Genomic DNA, 14,273 nt, shown 5'->3' with positions numbered 1-14,273 from the left:
ATCAAAGGGCAAGGAGAAGAGATGTGTTTTGAGAAGTGATTTAAAAACAGGTAAATAGGAAGCCTGTCTAATATGCTGAGGCAATTTGTTCCATAATTTCCATAGTTTTTGAACGGCAACAGAAAAGGCTCACTCCCCTCTGAGCTTCACGCTGAAAATGGGGACAGTCAGAAGGATGAGCTGGCTAGCTGACCTGAGAGAGCGAGTGGGCTCGTAAGGGTGAAGAAGCTCTGTGAGGTAGGGCGGGGCAAGAGCATCTAATGATCTAAAAACGAATAACGTTTTAAAACGATTCCTGAAGTGCACTGCCAGCCAGTGCAATGAGGCCAAGATGGGAGAAATTTACTCAAATGTACATGTGTGGTGGTCGCTGAAGCAAAAACTCGGGCATGGGAGGAGTTCGGTGAGGTTATGGAGAGAGACTTCCGGACGGCTTCGAGGAAATTCTGGTCCACCATCCGGCGTCTCAGGAGGGGGAAGCAGTGCACCAACAACACTGTGTATAGTGGGGATGGGGCGCTGCTGACCTCGACTCGGGACGTTGTTAGCCAGTGGGGAGAATACTTCGAAGACCTCCTCAATTCCACCGACACGCCTTCCCATGAGGGAGCAGAGTCTGTGTTCTCTGAGGCGGGCTCTCCTATCGCTGGGGTTGAGGTCACCGAGGTGGTTAAAAAGCTCCTCGGTGGCAAGGCCCCGGGGGTGGATGAGATTCGCCCGGAGTTCCTCAAGGCTCTGGATGTTGTCGGGCTGTCCTGGTTGACACGCCTCTGCAACATCGCGTGGACATCGGGGACAGTGCCTCTTGATTGGCAGACTGGGGTGGTGGTCCCCCTTTTTAAGAAAGGGTGTGTTCCAACTACAGGGGGATCACGCTCCTCGGCCTCCCTGGTGGGGTCTGTTCAGGGGTGCTGGAGAGGAGGGTCCATCAGGAAGTCGAATCTCAGATTCAGGAGGAACAGTGGGGTTTTCGTCCTGGCCGTGGAACAGTGGACCAGCTCTACACCCTTGGCGGGGTCCTCGAGGGTGCATGGGAGTTCGCCCAACCAGTCTACATGTGTTTTGTGGACAGAAGCCGTTCGACCGTGTCCCTCGGGCAGTAAGTCGGACTAGTTTCCGGTGAGGGTCGGACTCCGCCAAGGCTGTCCTTTGTCACCGATTGTACTCATAACTTTTATGTACAGAATTTCTCGGCGCAACCGAGGCGTAGAGGGGGTCCGGTTTGGTGGCCTCAGTATTGCATCTCTGCTTTTTGCAGATGATGTGGTTCTGTTGGCTTCATCAAGCCGTGACCTCCAACTCTCACTGGAGCAGTTCGCAGCTAAATGTGAAGCGGCTGGGATAAGAATCAGCACCTCTAAATCTGAGACCATGGTCCTCAGTCGGAAAAGGGTGGCGTGCCCTCTCCAGGTCGGGGATGAGATCCTGCCCCAAGTGGAGGAGTTCAAGTATCTTGGGGTCTTGTTCACGAGTGAGGGAAGAATGGAGCGGAGATCGACAGGCGGATCGGTGCTGCGTCTGCAGTGATGTGGACTTTGTATCGATCTGTTGTGGTAAAGAAGGAGCTAAGGATCTCAGAGGAGATAGATGGATGTCTCATGTATAACATGTTACATGTTGATCACTGGCAGCCAGCGCGCAGGTGTGTACACTTCAGTGTAAAGAATCCTTTACTATTAACAAGCAATGCCCTGTAGAGTTTTGCTGACTATCCAGTTGAATTGACTGGGAGGTCACTTTATTACACACACCCTACACTCATGGTTTGAAAATGACATAGTGGCACAAATCAACCATAAATGTGAAATAAGCTTAAATGTTAAATAACACATGCATTCAGCAAATTACTAGTAACATAAACACACACTAATGACAAAGATGAACATCGTTTTACTGTAAGAATTCAAATTTGCATGTCGCGATTGTAGCATATACAACCCCAATTCCAATGAAGTTGGGACGTTGTGTTAAACATAAATACAGAATACAAGTCTGCCAATCCAGAGGCACTGTCCCCGATGTCCACGCGATGTTGCAGAAAGCGTGTTAACCAGGACAGCCCTACAACATCCAGAGCCTTGAGGAACTCCGGGACGAATCTCATCCACCCCCAGGGCCTTGCCACCAAGGAGCATTGTATCGATCCATTGTGGTAAAGAAGGAGCTAAGGATAAGGAGAGGAGCCCGATTAGGTGGCTGGGGCATCTGATTTGGATGCCTCCCGGACGGCTTCCTGGTGAGGTGTTCCGGGCACGTCCCACCGGGAGGTGACCCCGGGGACGACCCAGGACACGCTGGAGAGACTACGTCTTTTGGCTGGCCTGGGAACGCCTCGGTATCCCCCCGGAAGAGATGGATGAAGTGGCTGGGGAGAGGGAAGTCTGGGCGTCCCTGTCAAAGCTACTGCCCCCGCGACCCGACCTCAGATAAGCGGTAGAAAATGGATGGATGGATGTACCAGTTAAAAGAAGTGCAGCAGCGTTCTGTACCATCTGCAGACGACTAATGGCAGACGCGCTGACCCCCATGTAGAGTGTGTTACGGTAGTCCAGCCGGGTGGTGACAAAGGCATGGACTACTGTTTCAAAATGCTGCCTTGAGAGGATGTGGTTGATCTTGGACAGCTGCCTCAAGTGATAAATCCAATCCAATTTATTTATAAAGCACATTTAAGAACAACTGAGTTGACCAAAGTGCAGTACATCAGAGGATATAAAATATAAAAGTATAAAATATTGCACCAATAATATAAAACAAATGTAGGACATAAAAACACTGCTTATAAAAACAATAAAATCACAAAATAACATCACACACTACCAACTCTCATACAGGTTCTAAGAAAGCCAGGGAGAACAAATGGGTTTTTAAACAGGATTTAAATATAGGGAGGATGGGAGCTAATCTAACCTGCAGGGGAAACTAATTCCAGAGTTTGGGGCCAACGACAACAGAGGCTCTGTCTCCCCTGCGTTTCAACCTTGCTCTTGGGACAACAAGGAGAGCTCTGTCGGCAGACCTCAGAGACCATGTTGGATTATAATGGTGTAAAAATTCAAAGCGGTAGGATGGAACCAGTCCATTCAGTGCAAACAGTAACATTTTACAATTAATTCTAAAATGTATTGGGAGCCAGTGGAGTGACGCCAGCACAAGCGAGATGTGTGCTTGCCTGCATGATCCAGTTAAAAGTCGAGCAGCAGCATTTTGGATCAGTTGTAAGCGAGCAAGGGAAGCCTGGCTGACACCCACATAGAAGGCATTACAATAGTCAAGCCTGGTGGAGATAAAAGAATGAATAACCCTCTCAAACTCATTAAAAGAAAGGAAAGGCTCAACTTTGGATACAATTCTCAATTGAAAAAAACTGGACTTTAGGTCCATTTTAAAATCGGAGTAAATTATTACCCCCAAATTGGTGACAGTGTTTTTAAGATTGGGAGCAAGACAACCCAAGTCAGGAGGGTCATTAGGGGTACCACTGGAACCAAACACTATAACTTGAGTTTTACTTGTATTAAAATATAAAAAGGTTGAGAGCCATCCAAGTTTTTATGTCATTTTGGCAGTCCAGCAAGGGTGTTACACAATTTCAAACATCAGGTAAATTTGGGTATTGTCTGCATAAAAGTGGAAAGAGATGCCATACTTTCTAATGATTGCCCCTAGGGGGAGCACATACTGGGAGAAGAGGATAGGCCCAAGAATGGAACCTTGCGGGACTCCCTTTTCAAGAGGCACAGCGGACAAGCGATGCTTACCAAGACTAACAGAAACACTTCTTTGAGACAAACAACACCGAAACCACCAAAGAGCAGTCCCACTAATGCCCACACAATGCTCCAGGTGAGAAATAAGTATACTGTGGTCTGCTGTGTCAGAGGCAGCTGTAAGGTCTAAAAGAACAAGAAGTGCAAAGTCCCCAGTGTCGGTAGCTAAAAACTGATTAAAAACCCATAGAAGTGCTGATTCGGTAATGTGGAGTGGCTTCAAACCAGATTGGAAGACCTTGTGGATGCCACGTGCATATAAAAAAGACTGGAGTTGTCCAAGTACAACTTTGTCCAATATTTTTTTTAGGTAAAGTGGAGTTTAGAAATCGGTCAGAAATTGTTTAAAAGCTGGACTTGGCTGCTGCCGTTCCTCGCGGTGCCACCAAAAACAATTGCCTCTGTCTTATTGTCATGACAACTTAAAAATTTAAAAGCCAACCAGGCTTTTATGTCATCAAGACAGTTACGAAATGAGGTGAGAGTATAGCCATATCTCTTTTTTAGAGGGACATACAGTATATTTGGGTGTCATCTGCATAAAAGTGGAATGATATTCGATGTTTCCTGATTAAGGAGCCAAGTGGAACCACATAAAGTGAAGGGGACGTAGGACTAAGCCCCGTGACCCAAAGGCTGAATGACCGCACATTTAAAGTTTTTGGTGACCACACCTGAAGACAGACAGCTAGTAATAATAGTTAAAACAAACGGTTCTACAACGGGGGAAAACGTCTTTGAATAAGCATGGCAGGAGAGTGTCATCAGGAGAACCTGTGGGCTTCAAGTAACCCACAATCTCCTGTAAAGAGGACCAGAATCAGAATCATCTTTATTTGCCAAGTATGTCCAAAAAACACACAAGGAATTTGTCTCCGGTAGTTGGAGCCGCTCTAGTACGACAACAGACAGTCAATTGACAGAGAACACTTTGGAGACATAAAGACATTGACAAAAAACAGTCACTGAGCAATAAAGGGTTAATAGTTATCTGGTAATGCCGGGACATTTAAAAAAAAAAATTTTTTTTTGACAATTGTGCAAAAGATGCAGAGTCCTCTAGCCCTTAGAGCAGTTCGAATGACTAATATTGGAATAGTCCGGTGCAATGACCATTGTGCAAAGGGCGCCGAGACTTCAAGGAGTGTATGCAGTTTAAAGTGATGAGTAACGCGATAATCTGGGACAATGTTGGTTGTGCAAATGTTGAAGATACTCCTCAATCAGTGTGCAAATGGAGCAGATGCTACTCTGGCATGAGTGGCCAGTATTTGTCAACAACAGATATGCAAATAGACACAAACTCCATAAGGGTAAAAGAGTCAATAAGGTTTAAAAAGTCACTCACCATTGGTTAGTCAGGGCAGCACACATGAACATTGAAATCTCCAATAAGAAGGACACGGTCATAATTCAGCATGATTTCGGCCTGCAGTTCAGAGAATTCACTGATCAAATTTGTTTTGTTTGTTGTATTTAGGCGGTCGATAGACCACGGCACCCAAAACTGTGAGCGCGACCAAGCCTCGAACAGATTCAGTTCAAAACTGCTAAATGATGATGAACCTTAAAATCGATCCTTAAACACATGGAGAGCCAATGCAGCGATTTCAAAACTGGTGTAATGTGTGCCCACCTCTTGTCCTTGTCAGCGACACGTCCAGCAGAGTTTTGCAGTAACTGGGTATTAGCAATAGACTTCCTTCCATCCATCCATCCATTTTCTGAGCTGCTTCTCCTCACTAGGGTCGCGGGCGTGCTGGAGCCTATCCCAGCTATCATCGGGCAGGAGGCGGGTTACACCCTGAACTGGTTGCCAGCCATTCGCAGGGCACATACAAACAAATAACCATTCGCACTCACATTCACACCTACGGGCAATTTAGAGCTGTCAATTAACCTACCATGCGTGTTTTGGGGATGTGAGAGGAAACCGAGTGCCCAGAGAAAACCCACGCAGGCACGGGGAGAACATGCAAACTCCACACAGGCGGGGCCGGGGATTGAACCCCAGTCCTCAGAACTGTGAGGCAGATGCTCTAACCAGTCGTCCACCGTGCTAGCAATAGACTTTATTACAATAATCGAGACAACAAGAGATAAAAGCATTTTTAAAAAAACTGACGCCAAACCCAAACTCACTAAACTAGAAAATATGACATTTATGACACAACAAAGCAAACACCTCAATTTGAAACGGGCAATATGAATGCGCACCCTTGAGACGTCATGTGCAATCTTTTTATTGCTGTGAATGATGGGTGATTTGATTTCTGTGTGATAAGATTGATGGAGTCTAATGCAAATATTTGTCAGATTAAGATTCATTCCGAGCACATTATTTGCCAATATTTCATTACACAAGTTAAAGACTTCTTTTTACAGTGTTGCTCCTTGAACAATAGTTAAAGCAAGAGTGCGGAAATATTTTTCCCAAGGATTTGTCAAGTCCAACAATGTGTGGACAACGACTGTGTGGTAATAAAACCTTTATTCCTTTTTCAACATCCCACAGTCATCACAACGCTTGTGCAGCTTTACGACACTGACGTCAGACTGTCGTAACGCTTACATTAACCCCCTCCCCGTTCTTGGAACTAGGGAAATTGCCTCTGACAACAGCAAACACACAAAATAAGGGCCTCCCTCCTAGCTGAGTTGACCGTGTAGACGACCTGTTTAGTGACTCAGTCTTGTCTTATTCTGCCATGTAACAAGCTAAACACAGGATAAGCTCTCGATATAACTTACTTTAAGTAACAAGTATAAATCACTAACGTAATCATTGAGATAAAGGGCTTTTGAGGCGTACTGGGCTCAGGTTCCACAGGCACAGCTGGCTCAACTGGTTCCTGGAGACGCCCAACCCCGTGTTCCTTTTTGTGCATCGGGAAAATCCCAATCCCCATCCAGGTGGTCCATATTAGGCCATGTCCAAGACAACGACTGTGTTTTAACGAGGACAGCACCAATCATCACAACGTGTGTAGTTTACAACAACACTGCCGTAACACTTGTGGCACTACTGTTTATGGCCTTTCGCTCCATTTACCACCCCTCCAATCACCCTACTTGAACCTCTGTGGAGCAGTGAAATGTCAGCCAACATTGCGACACAGTCTTCACATGCCTGTGCTGGTTTGAGCGTACATAAAATCCGCTGCCCAGATTGTGGAAGAGCTTCGTGGTTAGTCTCAGGTTGCTTGCTTTGAGTAATCCATTCGCCACTGGGCCATCTGAAAAGATTCATTCCACGGACAGGGTGAAAAAATGAGGGTAGCGACACAAAGTAAAGTTCCATCTTCGTCGCCCATGTTATGTCCAATAATGTGTGGACAACGACCATGTGCCAATGACAGCTTTATTCATTTTGAAACAGCACCAAACATAACACCTGTGTTGCTGTACTAAACTGACGTCAGGCTGTCGTTACATTTGTGGCGCTACGGCTTGCAGACGTATGCTACAGGAGCCACCTAAGAAACTAAAGGTTGTCAAGGGCCACGGCAGTTGTGTTCCATATTCATTTGATGTATATATAAAGCAGTAAATCACCGTATGATATTACAATTACAGTGGAACCTCTGGTTACAAACTTCATTCTTTCCTTGACCACATTTGTAACCTGAAACTTAAAAGATTCGCACTGAGCTAGGGAAACGTTCTTTTAAAGGTACAGCTTCCACATGGAACAATCTTCAGCAACCGCTTAAAATGAAGGATCTGGTCTCATTAAACACTTTTAAAAGGCTTTTAAGCAGTTTTGGAGGCAGAAGCATAGGCTGCCAATGCTTCATTTAATTTGGTTGTAAAGAGTTTGGATATGCTAAGAAAAACTGCTGATTGTTGTATTTTGAGATTGTTTGTCTGAATGTTTTTAGCTTGTCAAACCTGTTATATGTGTTTGTTGCCTGTTCTGACTACTCTTGTAAAAGAGATTTTTTTTATCTCAATGAGGTTTTCCTGGCGAAGAAAAGGTTAAATGAAAATAAACTTAGGTCATGTTTCCCATTGAAATGATCGGAAATAATACATTCCAGCTCCCAAACTAAGTTATATATATTCAGTGTGTTGTAGAATGTAAAAATAAGCAAAAATTGAAGTTTATTTAGTTTTTTATTTGATACGTACAGTGCCATAAAAAAGTATTGCCCCCACCTTCTCAAATTCTTGCATTTTTGCATATTTTCTCTTTAATGCTTTAGATCATCAAACAAATGTAAATATTAGTAAAATATAACCCAAGTGAACATAAAATGCTGTTTTTAAATGGTGATTTCATTTATTTAGGAAAAAAAGAAATATTCAAAGTTACCTGGTCCTGTGTGAAAACGTAATGGTCCCCTAAACCTAATAACTGGTTCGGCCATCCTCAGCAGCAACAACTGAAATCAAGTGTTTTCTATAACTGGCAATGAGTCTTTCACATCTCTGTGGAGATACAGTGGGTACGGAAAGTTTTCAGACCCCTTTAATTTTTCACTCTTTGTTATATTGCAGCCATTTGTTAAAATCATTTAAGTTAAATTTTTTCCTCATTAATGTACACACAGCACCCCATATTCCATCCATCCATTTTCTGAGCCGCTTATCCTCACAAGGGTCTCGGGGAGTGCTGGAGCCTATCCCAGCTATCATCGGGCAGGAGGCGGGGTACACCCTGAACTGGTTGCCAGCCAATCACAGGGCACATACAAACAAACAACCATCCGCACTCACATTCACACCTACGGGCAATTTAGAGTTGCCAATTAACCTACCATGCGTGTTTTTGGGATGTGGGAGGAAACCGGAGTGCCCGGAGAAAACCCACGCAGGCACGGGAGAACATGCAAACTCCACACAGGCGGGGCCGGGGATTGAACCCCGGTCCTCAGAACTGTGAGGCAGACGCTCTAACCAGTCATCCACCGTGCCGCCGCACCCCATATTGACGGGGGAAAAAAGCATCGCTTTAAGGCACTTCTCACCGCTGGCCAGCTATCTATCTACAGTGGGTACGGAAAGTATTCAGACCCCCTTACATTTTTTACTCTTTGTTATATTGCAGCCATTTGCTAAAGTCATTTAAGTTCATTCTTTTTTTTCCTCATTAATGTACACATAGCACCCCATATTGACAGAAAAAAACGGAATTGTTGAAATTTTTGCAGCTTTATTAAAAAAGAAAAACTGAAATATCACACAGCCATAAGTATTCAGACCCTTTGCTGTGACACTCATATATTTAACTCGGGTGCTTTCCATTTCTTCTGATTATCCTTGAGATGGTTCGACACCGACATTGGAGTCCAACTGTGTTTGATTATATTGATTGGACTTGTTAGGAAAGCCACACACCTGTCTATATAAGACCTTACAGCTCACAGTGCATGTCAGAGCAAATGAGAATCATGAGGTCAAAGGAACTGCCTGAAGAGCTCAGAGACAGAATTGTGGCAAGGCACAGATCTGGCCAAGGTTACCAAAAGAATTCTGCTGCACTTAAGGTTCTTAAGTGCATCACTGCAGCCTTCCACTTAAGGTTCTTAAGTGCACAGTCGCCTCCATAACGCTTAAATGGAAGACGTTTGGGATGACCAGAACCCTTCCTGGAGCTGGCCGTCTGGCCAAACTGAGCAATTGGGGTCAGAAGAGCCTTCGTGAGAGAGGTAAAGAAGAACCCAAAGATCACTGTGGCTGAGCTCCAGAGATGCAGTCGGGAGATTAGAGAAAGTTCTAGAAGGTCGACCATCACTGCAGCCTTCCACCAGTCGGGGCTTTATGGCAGAGTGGCCCGACGGAAGCCACTACTCAGTGGGAGACAAGAAAGCCCGCATAGAGTTTGAAAAAACCTGAAGGACTCCAAGATGGTAAGTAAGATTCTCTGGTCTTGTGAGACCAAGATAGAACTTTTTGGCCCTAATTCTAAGCGGTATGTTTTGAGAAAACCAGGCACTGCTCATCACCTGTCCAATATAGTCCCAAAAGTGAAGCATGGTGGTGCCAGCATCATGCTGTGGGGGTGTTTTTCAGCTGCAGGGACAGGACCACTGGTTGGAATCGAAGAAAAGATGAATGCGGCCAAGTACAGGGATATCCTGGACGAAAACCTTCTCCAGAGTGCTCAGGACCTCAGACTGGGCCGAAGGTTCACCTTGCAACAAGACAATGGCCTGAAGCACACAGCTAAAATAACGAAGGACTGGCTTCAGAACAACAGCCAGAGCCCTGACTTAAACCCAATTAAGCATCTCTGAAAAGCCCTGAAAATGGCTGCCCACCAATGTTCACCATGCAACCTGTCAGAACTGGAGAGGATCTGCAAGGAGGAATGGCAGCGGATCCCCAAATCCAGGTGTGAAAAACTTGTTGCATCATTCCCAAAAAGACTCATGGTTCCATCCATCACAGCAAGTTGTCCAGGTCCTGAAGGAGCAAGCAGCCCAAAACCACCACACTACCACCACCATGTTTGACTGTTAGTATGATGTTATTTTTCTAAAATGCAGTGCTACATTCACGCCAGATGTAAGGACACACACACCTTCCAAAAAGCTCAACTTTCATTGCATTTCTTTAGAAGTTGTCCTGAGTTCCTCTGTGGCCTCCTGGATGAGTCATTGCTGTTCCCTTGGGGCAATCTTTGTAGGCCGGCCACTCCTGGAAAGGTTCACCACTGTTCCATGTTTTCTTCAAATGAGGATAATGGCTCTCCATATGGCTCGCTTAAATCCTAAATCTTTAGAAATGGCTTTTGTAACCCTTTTCAGACTGATAGATGTCAATTACTTTATTTCTCGACTGTTCTGGAATTTCTTTGGATCGTGTCATTTTGTTGCAGCTTTTTTTAGATCTTTTATCCGACTTGGTTTTGTCGGGTGTGATTATGGATTGAACAGGTCTGGAGGTAACCAGGCTTGGGTGTGATCATTGAAAATTAACCAAAAATTGTAATTAGCCACAATTAGTTCATGATTTAACAAGGAGGTAATTACTTTTTCACACAGTACCAGGTAACTTTGAATAGTAGTCAAACAAGGCTCTTTTGCTGTGGTGATGTGCGGAGACGGACTTTCAAATGAAAAGCATAGCTTTTAAAATAAAAGCACTGCGCTACATTTTATTTTCACTCCATAAAGACCTGACAATGGGCGGAGGGGAGGGGTGGAGGGGTCGGATGTGGCCTGCAAGCCATAAAATGTCCGCCCCACCCTGCACGAAAGATGTTTGTTTTTCAATTGCACGGTTTACATTATATTTTACATTTAATGTGGGAAAAGTTGAAATTATTCATCTTGGTTTTATTTTTTCACATTCACAAAAACCTGGCACAGGAGTATGTTTGTTTTTATCAGTGAGAAACGTGATTTTTACTTGAATTTCAGCACTGCCTGCTTTTGTAACACCTTATAGTATTACTCGACTACATTACTTAACAACCTGTGAATAATGTATACGTAAATTGAGAACTGAATTCATGCTCTCCTTCATCATCACTGTCCAATGAAAAGCATTGCTCTGCAAATGTTGGGTTTGACAAGTCACTTTTTTGCTTGTTTTCCCGACAAAAAGAAACTGCTTTTTATTTGACACCAACAATATGTTATATGCAAACCCCAATTCCAATCAAGTTGGGACATTTTGTTGAAAATCATTTACAACTCATTGTATTCTGTTTTTATTTCCATTTTACACAATGTCCCAACTTCATTGGAATGAGGGTTTATAATGACACAAATTGTTTCAAATAGTAAAATTGAACATGTAAGATCTGTTTTTGTATGTTTATCCTGCAGTTTTTCCAGTTGAGCTCTGACCCAGTGAGCAGCCCAGTATACTGCCTGTGTTTCAGCTGCTCTCACCTGTATGCAGCCCTGGCCACTGCACTCCACTCATTAGACTTCAGACACAACCTCAACATCACCATCAGGTGACAAATAAAAGTATTTATTTTACACCTCAAATGTGTTCCTGGCTTTTCTTTTGTAGTGCTCAATGCAACTAATTATATCCTAAAGACTATTACATAATTACAGTTACAGTCAGAACGTTTTGTTTAACGTAATCCATTCTTTGATGGTGGTTGGTTGGTTTCCAGTTTGTTTAAATAAAAAAAAAAGTTTCCATCATGATCAGTGGAAACTAAAATAATCCACTACGGCAGCAAACTGTCTCTGCCACAACATGGTTAATAAATCACAGAACCCAATAGATATGGATTTCTATGTGGCCGGTGCCAATTCTGATATTTGGCAGGAAAAAAATTCAGATAACCGATTAATCGGAGAAAATACATCCATCCATCCATCCATTTTATGAGCCACTTCTCCTCATTAGGAGCATTAACTGATGAATTCTATCTTAATTTTTAGGTCATAGATGTATGCTGTGTATAAACAATTAGTGAAGTTACTGGCAAAATATTATTTACTGTATGCCGCCCTTTGATGTCGGTTTCTGTTAAATTGCATATCCTCTACTCCATTATTTTCCTTGCCATTAAGTCATGACTCATAAAGCAAAATAAAAACGGAGATGCCTTTCTCAGATGTCAAAACAACTGCAAAAATCCAACTCTGTCATCTTTGACTGATTGTTGTTAATTTTATATTTTTGAACATAAACTATTAAAAAAGAAAAATCACGGTATGCAAGTTTATGCTTGGGATGGCACTGAAATGATTGACGGATTAGCCTGTCTTGAGATGTGATTTTAAGGTCCTGTTATTTACTCATAAAATATATTACACGGGTTAGCAACCTCTTATCTAGCTGCCTTAGTTGTTCTGTCCCGAAACCTACACTCGCAAAATGCTGGTGTTTTGGTGAATGCAAGAGGCAAGAGAAGTCCGCACCCTCTTGAGCATTTTCTGTTCCAATACTCTGGAATGCCCTCCCCACTGATATTAGAGGTGCTACCTCAGTAGAAATGTTTAAATCCCGATTTAAGACTTGTTTTTACTCTTTGCCGTTTCGTTAAAGGTGCCATATTTTACCAAACCAACTTTTTCTAGTATTTGGGACGCATCGGCTCGATGGTGCCTCAGTAAATATGAACTATTAATTACAAGTGTCCAAGCATTCCTGAGTTTTTCTACCAAGAGGCCGGAAATTAGGTCATTCGAATTTCCCGAGCTTTTCTACGTCACTAGCGAAGATCTCCGCCTACCTCTCCGCTCCCAAGCCAGGGCTGTCAATACAACAAACGCATGCTCTCGCAATTGGGTCTTCCACATGGAGGCAACCAATCAGCGGAAAGGGGGCGGTCTTACTCGTATATGGACAAAGCGAATACAAAACTGGGTCAAACAGAAGTAGCTGTCAGAGGGGCCTTTTCTGGACACGTATGACAAAACCACGGTGTGTTTTTTTTGTTTTGTTTTTTGTTTTTATGAAATTGACACTTTTATATTAAGTCCATGTTAGAGAGTCACTCCATGGATGGAGATCTAAATAGCCAAAATATGGGACCTATCAAATACACATAGGCCTGTTTTACTGTAACTTGTCCTATCTACCACCCCAACCCCCACTCCCTGTCTCCTGCTCGGAGAGAGGGCTCGGTGAATTTTGACCGAATCTGAGGCCGTTGCTGTTTGGGTTCTGCATTGACCAACTGGGACAAGATCTGAGGTGGACCCCTTCCCCCGGAGTGTTGCCATGGAGGATTCTGCTCCGAGCGATTGGGTCAGGTCCTGAGGCAGAACCACTTTCCCGAAGTTTGGCGCCTGTTCTCTTTAAATTGACTCTTATGCCATCTAAATGAACATTGTACAGCATCTTGCCATCGTAACGAACATTTTACAGCACCAGACTAAATGGTAAATGTTGCCCACTCGACATCCATTGCAGCCTGCTCATCCTGGTCATCAACTCCCATCTGCGGTCCCTTCTCAAGGTTTCTTTTTTCCCCAAATGGGGTTTTGAGTTTTTCCTTGCCCAGTTGAGGGGTTTAGATTAGGGGATGTCGTCAATCATTGCCAACTGTGAGCCTGTGAAGCCCTTTCAGACTATTTGTATAGTCCTTAATCACAATGGAAACTTGAGAAGTGTCACTTTTATTTTTAAACTCAAATATGGGCAACAATGTTACTCTACACCTGCAGCATCTGCATGAAAGGCAGCAGCATGTGTCACTAGACTACCGGAGCAATCATTGCGTAGTAACGATGGACCAGTGTACTCAAATTCATTACAGAATAATACAATCATCTGTTTTCTACACCGCTTATCCTCACTAGGGTCGCGGGGCGTGCTGGAGGCTATCGCAGCTGACTCTGGGTGAGAGGCGGGCCCTCAATATCCATCCATCCATCCATTTTCTGTACCGCTTTTCCTCACAAGGGTCGCGGGCGTGCTGGAGCCTATCCCAGCTATCTTCGGGCGAGAGGCGGGGTACACCCTGAACTGGTCGCCAGCCAATCACAGGGCACTTATAAACAAACAATCATTCGCACTCACATTCACACCTGCGGGCAATTTAGAGTCTTCAATCAAGCTACCACGCATGTTTCTGGGATG

At 44.0% G+C, this 14,273-nt stretch overlaps 1 protein-coding gene across 5 annotated transcripts in view; it reads left to right on the top strand.

Moving 5' to 3' along the window:
* fbxw4 (F-box and WD repeat domain containing 4) overlaps nucleotides 1–14,273 on the top strand; it is a 157,296-nt gene that overhangs the window by 123,060 nt on the left and 19,963 nt on the right. For 3 of the 5 annotated variants that reach the window (XM_061790637.1, XM_061790635.1, XM_061790634.1), the window contains 2 exons: nucleotides 3,670–3,846; nucleotides 11,549–11,682. In XM_061790637.1, the coding sequence (XP_061646621.1) occupies nucleotides 3,670–3,846; nucleotides 11,549–11,682 (311 nt within the window). Of the gene's footprint in view, nucleotides 1–3,669; nucleotides 3,847–11,548; nucleotides 11,687–14,273 lie in introns of those variants that run through there. The other 2 variants (XM_061790636.1, XM_061790638.1) reach the window with 2 other exon arrangements.

Source organism: Phyllopteryx taeniolatus, chromosome 11 (genome assembly GCF_024500385.1).
Source record: "Phyllopteryx taeniolatus isolate TA_2022b chromosome 11, UOR_Ptae_1.2, whole genome shotgun sequence".
Lineage (NCBI taxonomy): Eukaryota > Metazoa > Chordata > Actinopteri > Syngnathiformes > Syngnathidae > Phyllopteryx > Phyllopteryx taeniolatus.
Note: the sequence above shows the minus strand (reverse complement) of the source record. Positions and strands in the feature narration are given on the sequence as shown.